This window comes from Drosophila tropicalis, unplaced genomic scaffold (genome assembly GCF_018151085.1).
Source record: "Drosophila tropicalis isolate 14030-0801.00 unplaced genomic scaffold, ASM1815108v1 contig_993, whole genome shotgun sequence".
In the NCBI taxonomy this organism is placed as follows: Eukaryota; Metazoa; Arthropoda; class Insecta; order Diptera; family Drosophilidae; genus Drosophila; species Drosophila tropicalis.
The window spans coordinates 875429-891747 of record NW_027173497.1 but is presented as its reverse complement, the minus strand read 5'-3'; the positions used below and the strand labels follow the sequence as shown (position 1 = coordinate 891747).

Here is a 16319-nt window from a genome sequence, read left to right as displayed (position 1 = left end):
CTAGTGGTATATTGTCCGAAGAAGCACTTGAAGTCAGGAATAAGGATTTTAGGAATATACGATTAAAGCATTCCCGTAAGGACAAGAGGAGCAATACATTGGAAGATGTTATGAATGGACTACTTGTTTCATCGGATCCTCTTTTAACGACTATCTCCAAAGCAACAAAAGTCACTTTCAAAAAAAATGAATTTGGACAAAACCGTTTTAGGATTGCTAAATAGCTGTAAAGAATCTATTAGTGACTCGGATTCATCTGGTTGCGATTAATTTTTTTTTTTTAAATATATTATAAATATGTTAAATATCTTAAACTAAAATTTTCAATGGAATATGTCTTCATTTACGCAAGTTGCTACTAAAGGTCTGCCACATACATTTCACGACTTTAAGACACCATTTGATTATTATGTCATTTCACAAGGAGCTTAATGAATAAAATAATTCTTGTTTTGATTTGGAATATATGAATTGTTCTCATTGCATTTACATGGCGATTTGAGTGAGTGGCGGCATCCACATCATTAGAATTCCCCAATCTTTGATAGAAAGTTTCCCTTTGGGCCGTCACACCCATTTTTATACCCTTGCAAAAAGGGTATATTAATTTTGGTCAGAAGTGTGCAACGCATAGAACGAAGCATCTCCGACCATACAAAGTATATATATTCTTGATCAGCACGACGAGACGAGTTCAACTAGCCATGTCCGTCCGTCCGTCTGGATCAACGCAAACTCCTCCTAGACCGTAAGAGCTACAGAGCTGAAATTTTGCACGTAGGCTTGTATATACTGCAGGCGTTGTATATCTCGGATTCAGCCGGATCGGACCACTATATCATATAGCTCCCATACAAACCCCAAAGTCACGAACAGTGACTTTTCTCAATAACTTCGTTATTTTCTATGCTATTATCGTGAAACTTAATATTAGAGAGTTTACTACGCCTATAAGCGACTATGCCAAATTTGATCAAGATCGGGTGACTATATCATATAGCTCCCATACAAACGGCCAAGTCACAAACAGTGACTTTCTCAATAACTTCGTTATTTTCTGAGCTATTGTCGTGAAACTTAATATTAGAGAGTTTACTACGCCTATAAGCGACTATGCCAAATTTGATCAAGATCGGGTGACTATATCATATAGCTCCCATAGAAACGGCCAAGTCACAAACAGTGACTTTCTCAATAACTTCGTTATTTTCTGAGCTATTGTCGTGAAACTTAATATTAGAGAGTTTACTACGTCTATAAGCGACTATGCCAAATTTGATCAAGATCGGGTGACTATATAATATAGCTCCCATACAAACGGCCAAGTCACGAACAGTGACTTTCTCAATACCTTCGTTATTTTCTGAGCTATAGTCGTGAAACTTAATATTAGAGAGTTTACTACGCCTATAAGCGACTATGCCAAATTTGATCAAGATCAGGTGACTATATCATATAGCTCCCATAGGAACGATTGGTCGAAAACAGTGACTTTTGTAAATAACTTCGTTACTTTTAACGCGATTGCTTTTAAATTAAACATTTCTTAATTTAATATATATGTTAATGACTGTGCCGAACTTGATAAAGATCGGGTGACTATATCATATAGCTCCCATAGGAACGATCGGTGGAAAACAGTGACTTTGATCAATATCTTCGTTATTTCCTATGATTGTAGGCCTTTCTTTCTCAAGCTTAAGCCTTTTTAGATAAAACGTTCTTCCACATTGATGGCTAAGAGGTAAGGATAGAGTTACCAAAAAAGTTGCAAGGGTATACAAACTTTGACGCGGTCGAAGTTAGCCCCGGCCCTCTGGTTATTTAATATTTTGAATTCAATATTTAGCCATAACTGAATAAATTCGATCGATTTGTCAGTGGCAAAGTCATGTAACAGCAGTTAAAATAAAATGGACCTCAAATAACTCTTATTCCATGATTATTTTTACGGTCACATGTGATTTTGTAAATATAATGATTTGAATGTTCGTATGTATGTACATGCAGGAGGTTCAAATCTTTGTAGACATACTCGTCACTCGAGAGTTATTTCAACAAATCGTATCGTAGAAGAAACGAGGCAGATGTGTCAAGCACAGCAAGCGCGGTTGACATGGCAAGATCAGTAAATGTGCTCTGGTGGTGAAAAAGATGGAAGCCTGTATTAGAACCTTTCATAGGCTCATTGCACTCATTGATTTATGTCAATTTACCGGCGACAAAGCATTTCTTAACACATATTTAAAAGTACAATTCATGTTTTCAAATTACTTTTATGCCGTTTAAGGTGATTAAAAACTCAGATTCGTCATCCAAATGTATTTCAAAAACTTCAAAGGTTCAAGGACAGATATACAAAAGAGCTGGGTCATTGTTGCTACTCCCATATGCTAACAATCAGTTTTGCAAATATATTTTATTCGTATTAACTGAGTTTTGTACATCAGTACAATGAATTGGTCAAAATGCCCTGAATCAGATGCCCACTGATGACCTTAAAATCATAATACGTGCCGACAGAACAATACGCGAACAATATGCCAGGCGATTTAATGCACCCACAATCGATGAAGTGACAATCGAAATAGTTGGTTAACCATCTCGGCCAAGAGATATTGTTCTGTATTTGGGAATGTGAAAAGTGTAAAGTGTGCTTTCGAACTCCATTGTTGTTATGCTATAACATCCTTTCAAGGTCAAACTCTTCAAGTGTTTGATGTGAATCTGGAGATAACGTACTCTTCCCCAGATAATTAAACGCCGCCATTTATGTACAGTGGTGGTCAGTGGGTTAGCGCCTTTTGTGTTTTTTTTTTTATACCCTTGCAGAGGGTATTATAAAATTGGTCAGATGTTTGTAACGCACAGAAGGAGACGTTTCCGACCCCATAAAGTATATATATTCTTGATCAGCATGAGAAGCTAAGTGGATATAGCCATGTCCGTCTGTCCGTCTGACCATCTGTCCGTCGGTGCGTACGCGTTTTACTCAGCCATCTTAAGAGCTATCGGGATGAAATTTTTCTTGGGAGCTTTTTTTTTACCCGGGTGAGATAAAGTATGAAAATCTTTGGGATCGGACTACTATATCATATAACTCTGGAACAAAAATTTTTGCAAAAATTGGAGTATCCCCATGAAATTTACCAATATAATAGAATTTGATATAAAATCTCAGATCCCAAAATTTGACCCTGATCGGATAAATAGAACACAAGTTACAGTCTATATAAATCGGTTCAATCGCTGCCGGCAGCTCTGCTTGCTGCCTACTACGTCATCATCAAATCAACAGAGCACATGCATACACACACAGACGCAACGCTACATAAACTGTATGTGTATGCGTGCGTTGCTTTGCTTAGGGAATGAGGGAAGAAGAAGAACAAATTGTACATAGTATGAAGAGTAAAATTGTTTTGTTTGTATATTAATGAATTGAGTTGCAGAAAACAAATTTTGAACATGTGAAATTATTATTGTCAAGGACTGCAAGGGTATATAAACTTCGGCATAGCCGAATTTAACTTCTTTGATATTTTAACTTTGAATTTGGTTTTATCGGCTCCCTTGAAATTTAATCAGAAATTGGTGAAATGTTAGATTAAAGTCGCGTTAATGTATGTAATATGCGGAGAGATTCTTTTTTGTGCCCATTATTAGCGTAAACCAGCCACGTCCATCCTTCTCTCCGTCTGTCCTCCCATTCGTGCGTCCTTTCGTATAAACACCTAAATAAAATTTAGTTTGATTGTATGTTATAGGTAATGTAATATTATTATCTATTATAAACCTACCTTGAAAGAATTTGGTCAGGAATAAATAAGTTTTTCCTTTTTTTTTATTTTTTTGACAATAATATTTTATTTCCTGAAGTGTCGTTGCCGACCCTACACAAGCGTTAACAGTGTTTGCCAGACGGCAAAGTTAGGACTTAGGTCGGGGATCGGTCCATGTCGATCAGTTCCTATCCTGAAATTAAATATCTTTGAATTATATAAAGAACCAGGATGATGATTAACAGTGGTTTCAAACACTGTTTAAACAAATATTAGTATTGCCCATTAAAGATGATAGCAACAGACAACCAAGTTATGAATCTTCTTATTTAGATACTATTACCAACTTAAAGATATTGTCCCTATCGAAGTCCTGCCAAAAAACAATCCTGTTTCCTAGTATATAAGCAAAATGAATGCCCATGAATTCTCATCTAGATCTCATGACTATATCATGAAGCTCCCTTAACGAAAGAAAAATAAAACCAGAGGGCCGGGGCTAACTTCGACCGCGTCAAAGTTTGTATACCCTTGCAACTTTTTTGGTAACTCTATCCTTACCTATTAGCCATCAATGTGGAAGAACGTTTTATCTAAAAAGGCTTAAGCTTGAGAAAGAAAGGCCTACAATCATAGGAAATAACGAAGATATTGATCAAAGTCACTGTTTTCCACCGATCGTTCCTATGGGAGCTATATGATATAGTCACCCGATCTTTATCAAGTTCGGCACAGTCATTAACATATATATTAAATTAAGAAATGTTTAATTTAAAAGCAATCGCGTTAAAAGTAACGAAGTTATTTACAAAAGTCACTGTTTTCGACCAATCGTTCCTATGGGAGCTATATGATATAGTCACCTGATCTTGATCAAATTTGGCATAGTCGCTTATAGGCGTAGTAAACTCTCTAATATTAAGTTTCACGACAATAGCTCAGAAAATAACGAAGGTATTGAGAAAGTCACTGTTCGTGACTTGGCCGTTTGTATGGGAGCTATATTATATAGTCACCCGATCTTGATCAAATTTGGCATAGTCGCTTATAGGCGTAGTAAACTCTCTAATATTAAGTTTCACGACAATAGCTCAGAAAATAACGAAGTTATTGAGAAAGTCACTGTTCGTGACTTGGCCGTTTGTATGGGAGCTATATGATATAGTCACCCGATCTTGATCAAATTTGGCATAGTCACTTATAGGCGTAGTAAACTCTCTAATATTAAGTTTCACGATAATAGCATAGAAAATAACGAAGTTATTGAGAAAAGTCACTGTTCGTGACTTTGGGGTTTGTATGGGAGCTATATGATATAGTGGTCCGATCCGGCTGAATCCGAGATATACAACGCCTGCAGTATATACAAGCCTACGTGCAAAATTTCAGCTCTGTAGCTCTTACGGTCTAGGAGGAGTTTGCGTTGATCCAGACGGACGGACGGACGGACGGACGGACGGACGGACATGGCTAGTTGAACTCGTCTCGTCGTGCTGATCAAGAATATATATACTTTGTATGGTCGGAGATGCTTCGTTCTATGCGTTGCACACTTCTGACCAAAATTAATATACCCTTTTTGCAAGGGTATAAAAACTTGCCAGGGAACATCTTTCACTCGTTGCAGAGGACGGACGTGTTTTTTTTGCGCTTATCAATTTTTATTTTTTACTCGCGATTAATTACTTTTACAAATTTAAATTAAATTAAATTCATTATCGGTTTAATTAATAAAAATTTCAACATCCGAATTTTATTTTCATTTCGCGAATTCTTGCTGTCGCTTTTGTTTAAATTTAAATAAAATCAAAACTTACAACAATACTTGCATTAGCGGTGTTGTTGTTTTGCTTATTTCTTTTGCCTTTTGTCTTTACCGTTTTAACTAACTCTCGCGCTCTTGCGTACAAATTGTTGTTGCATGTGTTCAATTTGACGCGCTCTCCCGCTCTTTCCTATTCTTGATTGATTTGCGCTCTCGTCTTTTGCCTACCCGCGACTCTGTGATACGTGTTTTTGTTTTTGTGCTTTCATCTCTTTTTATTCTTTAGTTGTGAAGGCTTACTCTGCACATTAACCCTTGTGTCAGAACTGGTCAGTATATTCTTTACACAGAATTTTTACCTTTAGAATTTTTATTTTTTGTATTTCCTTTTTTAATTAAATTAAACTTTTTGATAAAATGGTTGTCTGCTCAAAAAATAATTGCATAGTTGCCACTAATGCGGTTGACTCCCATGATTATATTCTGTGTTGGTTGTGTGACAATGCGGTTCACGTTAAGTGTGCAGGTTACACAGGCAGAATCAAGGAGTCTATTGCTAAAGGTGGTGGCTTAAAATATGGATGTGATGCTTGCCGAGAGGTCGAGAATGAGATGCGCTCTTTCATGAGGCGGACTAGAGATAGTTTTGACACTTTAAGGGCAGGTTTTAATAAACTCCAAGCGGAGTTTACTGCGGTGGAGACTCAGTTCAGAAGTTTATCGCTTATGAATGAGTCTCCGAAACGTAAAAGGACCAGTCCTTGGGGTGTTTCTGCATCTGTAGACCCGCCAGCGTCTCTTATCGTCCCCGACCGGTCTCATGCACCGTCCACTCTAATGTACAGCAATTGATTTCGTTTAAGAGCCCGGTTGTGAATGCTATTAGTAAGGAATTACCGGTATCACCTGGGAATGATCTCTTAAAAACGATGCCTATTGTAGTGTCCGATGTGTCCGGGCAATTACCCATTCCAATGGAAATTGCCGATAGTTCTAAAAGTATCGAGGGCCCCGTAAACAAGTCGACTGCTGCAGTGGGTAACTTGTCCAACGTTACTGCTGCGGCTGACGCTTCGGGACCGCGGCCTCTCGTTGGCATACCACCAAAGAAACATATATTTGTTTCTAGGCTAGACCCTGTTGTCACATCTGATGATGTAATAGCCTATATTCGGAAGAAAGTTAACGTCTCGAATATTGCGGTGGAGAAGTTTAAATTTTCTTATTCTCGGGACATTTCGTCTTTTAAAATTAGTGTTTCTGCCAATATCTTCGACACTATATGTCGAGAAGATTTTTGGCCAAAGCATATAATAGTTAAGGAATATACTGTGAAAAAGAAAAATCGGAAACCGATTCGCTTGCCAACAACAACAACTAATACTAATCCTGTCACATCAGCATCTGCTGGTGTGTCAAAAAACTAGCTTCGTCCCTTAACCTGGGTTACCAGAATGTTAGAGGGCTGAGATCTAAACTTTCTAATCTCTTTGTAGATAGTCTTTCTTTTGAACATAACATTCTAGCTTTTACAGAGACGTGGCTAAAACCTGATATTGCTGATGCATCGGTTTTTTCCACAAACTTTTCTATATTCAGACGTGACCGGATTTCTCGTATAGGTGGTGGCGTTCTGATAGCTGTTGATGCTGCTTTATCATCTGAAATGATTCAATTTTCTAGTACCCAGGAGATTGAGTTTGTCTGTGTTAAAGTAAATTTTAAATCTTTTAATGCTTTCATTACTTGTTCCTATATTCCACCATTGTCAGACATGGCGGTATATTTAAATCATTTAGAGGCAATTCAGTTTGTCTCCTCTTTAGTTTCCAGTCAAGACTTGCTCATAGTTGTAGGTGATTTTAATTTACCCGCTTTAGCATGGTCACTAACAGATGAATCTACCACGTTGCTGCCCTCTTTGTCACATGACTTTATTGATGGCCTTCTAGGCTTATCTTTATCCCAAGTCAATCCCGTCTTAAATTCTAATAGAAAATCGTTAGATCTTATTTTTGTATTGGATTCTTCTTATTGTGAGGTTTCTAGGATCGAACCTTTTGTTCTTCAGAAGACAAATTTCATCCTACATTAAATTTAAAAATTGATTTGCCCTTGCTTTCACCATTACTTGGTTCAAATAAGTTACCTCTAACTAGGTGCTTTCGTAAGACTGACTTTGCCAGCCTTAATGAAAACATTGCTACTACTGATTGGTCTTATCTGTACAATTGTAGAGATATGAACTCAGCTGTTCGATTTTTCTATGATACTCTGAATTCACTCTTTGATATTTGTGTGCCTCTTGGTAGGCTGGAGCGGCTTAACAAACCTCCCTGGTTCTCTCGTGAGTTATCCAATTTGAAAAATGTGAAGACACGATATTATAAGAAGTTTCAAAAAACACGTCGTTCATCAGATTATGCTCTGTATACAGTCGCTCGTTCAAAATTCATGATGCTTAATACACAATGCTATAAGAATTATCTTCAGCGGTGTAAGCTTCAGTTTTCTTCCGACCCTAAACAATTTTATAACTTTGTTAATTCTAAACGTAAGACCTCTGTGCACCCATCTTTTTTGTCTTTTCAAAATAAAAAAGCAAGCACTGATCAGGCAATTGCCGATATGTTTGCGAGTTTTTTCAAAACAACTTATTCCTCAACGGAATATCGAGCAAGTCCGTATCCTTATCATTTAAAAAAGGCTAATTGCATTTTCAATCCAGTCATTGATGAAAGTTCTATTCTTAGCGAACTTAAATTAGTTAAACCTGTTTATTCTCCGGGGCCAGATGGTCTTCCTGGATGCGTACTCAGGTTCTGTGCAAACGCATTATGTAAACCCATTTTAAAATTGTTTCTATTGTCTGTCGAATCTTCCTCTTTTCCATCTATTTGGAAGGAGTCGTATATCATTCCTCTGCATAAAAATGGCAAAAAGTCCGAAGCCTCTAACTATAGGGGTATCTCAAAATTGTCCGCTATTCCGAAAGCTTTTGAGAAAATTATAACTTCTCAATTGCAACATTTTTGCAGTTCTATTATTTCACCATCCCAACATGGGTTTGTGAAACGTAGATCTACAACCACTAACCTTTTAGAATTTACATCAGTAATTATCAAGGGGTTTAAAAATGGTAAACAAACTGATGTAATATATACTGACTTTAGCAAAGCCTTTGATTCCGTTAATCATACCCTATTACTTTCTAAGCTGAGCGACATTGGGTTTCCACCCCTTTTCCTTTCTTGGGTTCGTGAATATTTAACAAATAGAAAACAGAAGGTACTTTTTAAGTCTTCTTTTTCCGCTTCCATTCCTGTGACTTCTGGTGTACCTCAAGGTAGTCATCTTGGCCCTCTGCTCTTCACACTATTCATTAACGATCTTCCATCAGTCATTGTTCATTCGCGTGTGCTTATGTATGCTGACGATGTCAAGCTTTGTCTTACTCATAAAGATACAGATTCATTTAGTCGGCTACAAGCTGATCTTAAAAACTTTCAATCCTGGTGCCAGTTTAATCTACTAAATCTTAACACTACCAAATGTAAGGTAATGACTTTTTTCCGTAACTCTCCTCAACTGGTCACTTATTTTCTAAACAATAGCCCTCTGGAACGTCTAAATAATATGAATGATTTGGGCGTACTTATGGACCATAAGTTAAATTTTAACACCCATATTTCCACCACGGTCGCAAAGGCCATGAGTGTCCTGGGTTTCATTAAAAGATGGTCAAAAGAATTTGATGACCCCTATACAACTAAAGTTCTTTTCACTTCGCTTGTCCGTCCTATTTTAGAGTATGGATCTTGCATTTGGTCACCTCAATATGAGTCGCACCAGATTAGACTTGAATCCGTTCAAAAGCAGTTCTTGTTATTTGCTCTTCGTGGCTTAAGCTGGGATCGCAATGTCAATTTGCCTTCGTATTCTAGTAGACTTCTCTTGATTAACCTTCCATCCCTAACTAACCGTAGAATTATGCTTGGTGTCATTTTTATGCACAAGCTCCTAATTGGTGATATCGACTCGCCTGAGTTATTAGCTCAGGTGAATCTGTCGGTACCATGTAGACGGAGTAGACATCCTTTGATACCTTTATCCCTTAGTCGTTGTTCTTCTAACTATGCTATGCATGAACCTTTTAGGGTCCTCTGCTCTGATTACAACCTTCTATTCCCTGTAATCGGCTCAGAGTTTTCTATTAATATGCTTAAAACATCTATCCTATCCCATTTAGTTAATAGATAGCTGTAGTATTATTTGTTTGTCTGTTTTTTCTATTGTGTACTTGTCCACGCGATTCGTGCCGTGCGTTATACGGCTGCACCCCTCGGTCGGTCGGGTGGGAGGTGGTGCTTGGGCTCGCGCGTAACAGGCTATGTCCTGGTGTCGTAGGGGCCACTTGAACGTACTGCGCATAGTATCGTCAACGTCCGCTATACATACTTCGGAAGGGCCGAAGGAAGCCCCGGCTCTCTTTTTTTTAAGCCATGCATCCATAGGGTGAAATGGAAATGGAAAAAACCTATTATCCCCCGTAAAATTCCACCTTATGCAATTTAATTTGACATACTTTAATTTGTCACTAATATCCAACAACGTTCCAAATAAAAGTCTGACTGAAAATATCCCGGTTAAACATTTATGCCTTACTTCATGTAACCGATGTTGGCCGTTGGCTGGTGTCGGCTTTAGGGTGCTTATATGGTTGTAAGAGTGACAAACGACAAACCTACTTGATTGTCCCATGCACCCGTAGGTATTAAAGTCGCCAAAATGTACGTCACAGACAGAAGGAAGCGACCCCATAAAGGGTATATATTCTTAATCAGGAACAACAGCCAATTCGATCCGGCCTTGTCCGTCATCTCGGAAACAAAAAGGGACAGGCCTACCACCTAATTTGGTATATAGACTTATGTAGTGTGTAAATATATCAAGTTAATTTCAGTTACTATAAGGCAGGCAAAAAAAATTAAATACACATACATTTGGTCTTCGAAATATTTGTTTCACTTGGTGAATGGAGTACCGAAGTCGGCGAGACGACTTACTTAATTTGTATACCCTTGCAGAAGGCATTATAAAATCGGTCAGTTGTTTGTAACGCACAGAAGGAGGCGTTTCCGACCCCATAAAGTATTCATATTCTTCATCAGCTTAAGAAGCTGAGTCGATATAGCCATGTCCGTCTGTCCGTCCATCGGTTCGTATACGTTTTACTCAACCATCTTAAGCTATTGGGATGAAGCCTGATATTTGAGATACTTATAACTCGGATAAGCTATAGTATGAAAATCAGGATCGGACCACTATATCATATAGTTATAGAAGAAAAATGGGTAAAGAAATTGGAGTATTCCTATGAAATTTATTAATATAATAGTTTTTTGTATAAAACATCAGATCCCGAAATTTCAATCACACCGTTAAATAGAACACATACATATGTATACAAGAATCAACAGAGCACACACAGACGGTACATAAACTGTGTTTGAAGTTCAATAGGTCTCCTATAGTAATTGGGGGTGCTGATCACGGCCCTGTACTTAGTTTTTCTCTATCACATCAGGATTTAAAAAAAAAAAAAAAATTTTAAGAATTGTGGGAATTTGCTGCGTCTTACAAATTGTTTATTTATTAGTGTGTAAACAAGAACTAATTTTCTTACACGGAATATTCTAAAATCTGTTAAAAAATTTAAAATTTTTGTTTTAAACTCTCTATAGTATACTTTTGGGTGCCTATTTTCCAACCGCAGATCTCCAGATTTCACAAAATCTGGACGTGATGGACAAAAACCAAGTATGTAGATCAAGAGTTTATATACTAAAAATGTGACAGAGTATATGAGTCCCAATTAAATACATAATACCGAAATAAGACCAGGTAAGGAAACCCCGAAAACTACCTGTGCTGCTCTAAGCCTTCGATGGGCAAATACAACTTCTATTTGCAACATGTGTTTAACGTGGGTCCGAGTCCAATCCACTTTGAACCTTTTCCCTGTCAGGGTCCATTACCTATTAATTGCGGAACGACCAATCAAGGTACATACTTGTACAACAATTTGAAACCTTGTTCAAAAACGGATAAAAATCCCAATAAATATTTGATTGTTTTTAAACTCTTCCACAAAAGGAGATTGGTTAGCCCACAGGTCTCGCACGTGCACTACCTGCTCTCCGTAGGGCGTAGTGTGACTCATTGAATGTTTGAGCTGAAATACGAAAACACCTGCCTGTGGACTCGCTGTGATTGGTTCAACCAATCCTGAATACTGTTTTTTTTTTGACTAAGGGATCGATGGTGGCATAAAGGTTTTGGTATAAAAGCATAGCCGAACATCCAAGAGGACATCATTTCAAAAGCAAACGTTGAGCAAGGAACTACTTTTGCCATTACTACAATCAACATGGCCTACGACACTTTGATGACTACTACTGCCATCAGTCCTATCCAGAAGAAGTCATATAAGCCATACAAGATGGTCGAGAGAGTCTTCAAAGCGGCCTGCAAAATGTTTAAGGATTCATCTCATCAAACATTGACAGAAAAATCAAACCCATCTTTTTCCTGCATCGAACAATATCAGAATTGGCAAAACGAACAGCTCGAGCAATCTGTCATAAATCAAATGTGATATAATAATGGACACCATCCGTTAAAACTCCTATCAAGCTTTCAGACCGCAATGCGAATGGTCTTTAAACAAGAGCAGCTTTAAACCCACAAATATTTAAATGCTAAGCTAACTGTAATCCATGTTTACCCTTTATACATAAGTCCAAATATTAAAATAAAGTAAGTCGCCGTCTTCCATGCACTAAGTAAAACGATTTTAAGTTTATAATCCTAAGAGTGGAGATGAATTGCTGTTAGTTAATCTGGTTGAAACTTGAGAAAGGCTGGACCGAATAGACAAATTTTGGCGTTGCGTGTGTTGGTGTAAATTTCCAGGAAAGGTTCAAGGGGAGATGTGTCGAAAATTGAGTCCTAGAGATTGACGTACGCCGTTCGAACCGACACAACTTCATTTATCTTCACAATGCTATAGATGCTATCCGTTGTTAGATATACTCCGTAAATGACAAAAGGATGGTCCAAGGTCCGGTGGGATGAATGTTGATCCAAAGTTGTTCAACGCCTTTGAGAGTCACGTCAATGTGGAATTTTGGAACTCTGTGAAGTCTATAAAATAGGCATTTAAATATGTTAACAAATGTAGCTAAATGACCGACTGTAACTTTGGAGTAACTTCCAAACTTACTAAGTTACCGCTAAGTTACTTACTTACTTACTAAGCAACGAAGCAATTTCACGCTCCACAGTGGTCCATTTGTCAGCGCGTTTAGAAAATGGGCAAAAAGGGAATGCGGCAGTCAGAGGAACACGCCCACCGGCGGCAATATCCACAAGTGTCTCCACAGTTTATCAAGCTGATAATTGTGATCGCTGATATCCTGAAGTACATTCATATATTTATGTATGTATGTAATTCTACTCCTAAAGGACTAAACCAAAGCTAAAGGGATTCGCATTTTTGTACTGCCATAGTCGGCGGGTAAACTAACAGCTGCGCCGATTTGAAAGTTGGCCAGGAATGGCCAAAATAATCTTAATTAGTTCACTTTCTAGCCTCTTTGTTTATGACATCATCTGCGCGAATACTAAACAAGTCGGTGACTTTAACTTTGTTTTCGGGAGTGGAAATGGGCGTGGCGAAATTACGAAATAAACTTTATTATTGTACATAGTACAAGAGTCTATAAACCAAATTTCTCCGAGATCATGGTGTTTATACGGACGTACGGAAGCTCGAGGCTAGATGCTGATCCAGAATATATGTATTACTTTATGCGGTCGGAAAACCTTCTCTGTACCTGTTACATAATCTTTGGCGACTTTAATATACCATTTCACCCTATTGGTGCATGGATTAAAAATTATGCGCAATGAAACTGAAGTTGCTCTTTAGACGTCTGCAATTTTAAGTTGCTTGGAATTTGCCTATGTATACATGCTTCCAAATATATACATACATACATATATATCTTTTCTAGTCTCCTTAAAAATCTTTTATACTCAAGAATTTAAATACGGCCTACACGAACCGTTTCACCCTCGGAGCACACAGTCAGATATTATTGATATACACAGTTTACACCAAACGCAACGATAAATAATAATTTTCCCGTTTTCAGTCATTTCTCTAGAATTCTGTGGTCCTAGGAAACTCTTTTAAAAACACCATACAAAATTAAAACGGCTTAGAAGATCTTCAACCTTTTCCTATTCTCTCGCTTACTTGTCAAACCCTTGGGGTTCATAAAAGAAAGCCAAAAACCTGTTATGGGCTTAAAAACCTGTTACCTTAGTGGCCTTTTTGATTTTTGTTTTCTTAGCTCCTTCGTTAGCGTCCCGGTCTCCGATAAAATAAATCTCAAGTTGCAACAGGTAGAGAGATAAACAAAAACAAGTCATACAATAATAAATATAAAAAGAAGTATGAAAAGGGACTCGGAAAAATGCCGTTACACTTTGCCCTTCCCAACAACCTTTCCGAGGCACTAAATATGTACGTATTTTCATGTCCTATAAACTGAATTAGTGTTGATTGCACAGTGCGGTCCTAGAATTTGAAATTGAACTACCCGATCTTCTGCAAACTGAACGGGGGACATATAAAATTCTACACTAATTTGATAACGAAATCTTTATTGCGTAACTAAACAGCTGTTACATTATCATTTCCACTTCTCGGGTGAAATCCAACAACACCCCCAAGAACTTAATTATGTTCCGAATATATTAAGAATATATTTTATCGGCTCCCATAGGAACGATCAAGCAAAAAAATCACTTTTTTGAATAACTTCGTTGCTTTTGACGCGATTGCTTTCAGATTAAACATTTGTCTGTTTTATATATCTGGTAATGACTGTGCCAAGATCAGGCAACTATATCATATAGCTAACGATCGGTGGAAAAGAGTGCCTTTGCTCAATAACTTCTTTATTTGCCATGCTAAGATTGTAGGTCGTAATACTTTTTTTGTTTCGCAAAGATTAGACGTTTTAGATAAAACGTTTTTCCACTTTGACGGCTGCAGGGGTATACAAATTTTGGTCGAGCCCTCTGGTTTCCCTAACGCTTTCATTACGAGTATCAGTTAACCGATTTGGAATAAGGTGAATAAATAAGCAACGAAGTAAGTAAGGCGTCTCGCTGACTTCGGTGTACCATTCACCAGGTAAAACCAATTTATTTTGTATATATTTATTTGCTTAAAATAACAGTCAACACTAAAAAAATAGTTATATCTAATAATTAAGCTATATTTGTACATATTTACTGTTTCGTTTCCTTCGTTTACATATTTGTTCTTATATTATGTTAGGTTTTTATTTTGTGGTATAGATCGGTGGCTCTTAGAAAATTAATTCAAGAAGTGATATTACCTTCGTTGGGTGAGGTAATTATTTTTAACGGGTTGTTCTGTAAGTGCTGCTATCGGGGTCTGTTTAGTTGCGGGCATTCTGTAAGATTATAACAAATGCATTTCTGTGTTTATAAAAAATGCATCTTACACTCTTACAAGCATATGGAAAAACATTTCTACATACATCCCTTTAGTGCCAGATTGTCGCCGCCGACAATGTCGACGCATTGTCCGAGCCACCGACGCACAGTGGGGCCTTCTGGCATTTAGCATTGCAAAAATCATAGCGTCTAAACCAATAACGCGATTTCAAAAATTTAAAAAGCATATAATAAAGAATACCTTAAGCTTCCAAATGAATGTTTGTCAAAAGTGCTAGGTGTTCGTGGTGCTGTAATATTCAAGGTCAAAGTCAGAAAATATTTCCAAGCATGTTTTTCCTTTAAAAATGGATCGAAACCCGGTTTTTTTCAATCACAAATGGATTTTTTCATGGTTTTAGACGACTATGTAACATTTTTTAATGATTTAGTTTGATTTTTTAACATAATTACAAAAAGAAAAAAAAATTTTTTTAATTTTTTTTAAGTTAATTTTGAAAATTTGCTATTGATGGCTGATTTTCTTCAAAATAATTTTCAGTATTTACATCAGTATCTAATAAACTCAACATTTCGGGACTATAGTTGCTCTTTTTCAAATCCTTTCGTGATCGCACGTGTCTCAGTGATGCAATAAGTGGGTCCGAAGAGGCTGCTAGCATGTTAAAAAGGTCTTCATTTTGTCTAACACGATAAGTTTTTAATGTATTAGTGTATCTGAACCTTTTGTAGTCCTTGTTTTTACATTCCTGTGCTTCTTCGGATAGCTCTCCAAGTGGTAAACACTGATATTCTATTAAATCCTTTCCGTGAGCCAAAATCCTATGTACCGTTGGGGTAAGTTTTTTTTTGCGGATACAATTCAGTCAAAAGATGAGCAGTCTTTGAAGTATATTCGCCAAATTTTTCACCATTTACCGTTTCCTTGCAATTTATAATATTCAAGATAACAGCCAACCTTTTAATGATCTCTTGACTAACACCTGTTATAAAAGATGTCACTTCATCATTTTCAAAAAATCTCCTTGAAGTATTTCCATCATTCGTGTTTCGGTATTACCCTTTTTGTATTAATTAGGTAAACAACTTAATATTTACATCCAATTAGGTAAACGGAAATAAAAACGACCAACCCACAAATAGGACAAACTTTTCATCAACTTAAATAACAAGTCTTGTCATTTTTTCCAAAGCAGGTAATTAACAATTTATCA

The 16319-nt window shown here is 37.1% G+C and overlaps 1 protein-coding gene across 1 annotated transcript; it reads left to right on the top strand.

Moving 5' to 3' along the window:
• Window positions 1-11853: 11853 nt before the first annotated feature.
• On the top strand, window positions 11854-12304 carry Brd (Bearded). The gene has a single exon (XM_068302486.1). The coding sequence runs from the start codon at window positions 11978-11980 to the stop codon at window positions 12203-12205; it is 228 nt and encodes a 75-aa protein (XP_068158587.1). The 5' UTR covers window positions 11854-11977; the 3' UTR covers window positions 12206-12304.
• Window positions 12305-16319: the final 4015 nt, after the last annotated feature.

What these genes read in the sequence shown, in the direction of transcription:
- Brd (XM_068302486.1), top strand. Translation starts at nt 11,978, where the DNA reads ATGGCCTACGACACTTTGATGACTACTACTGCCATCAGTCCTATCCAG.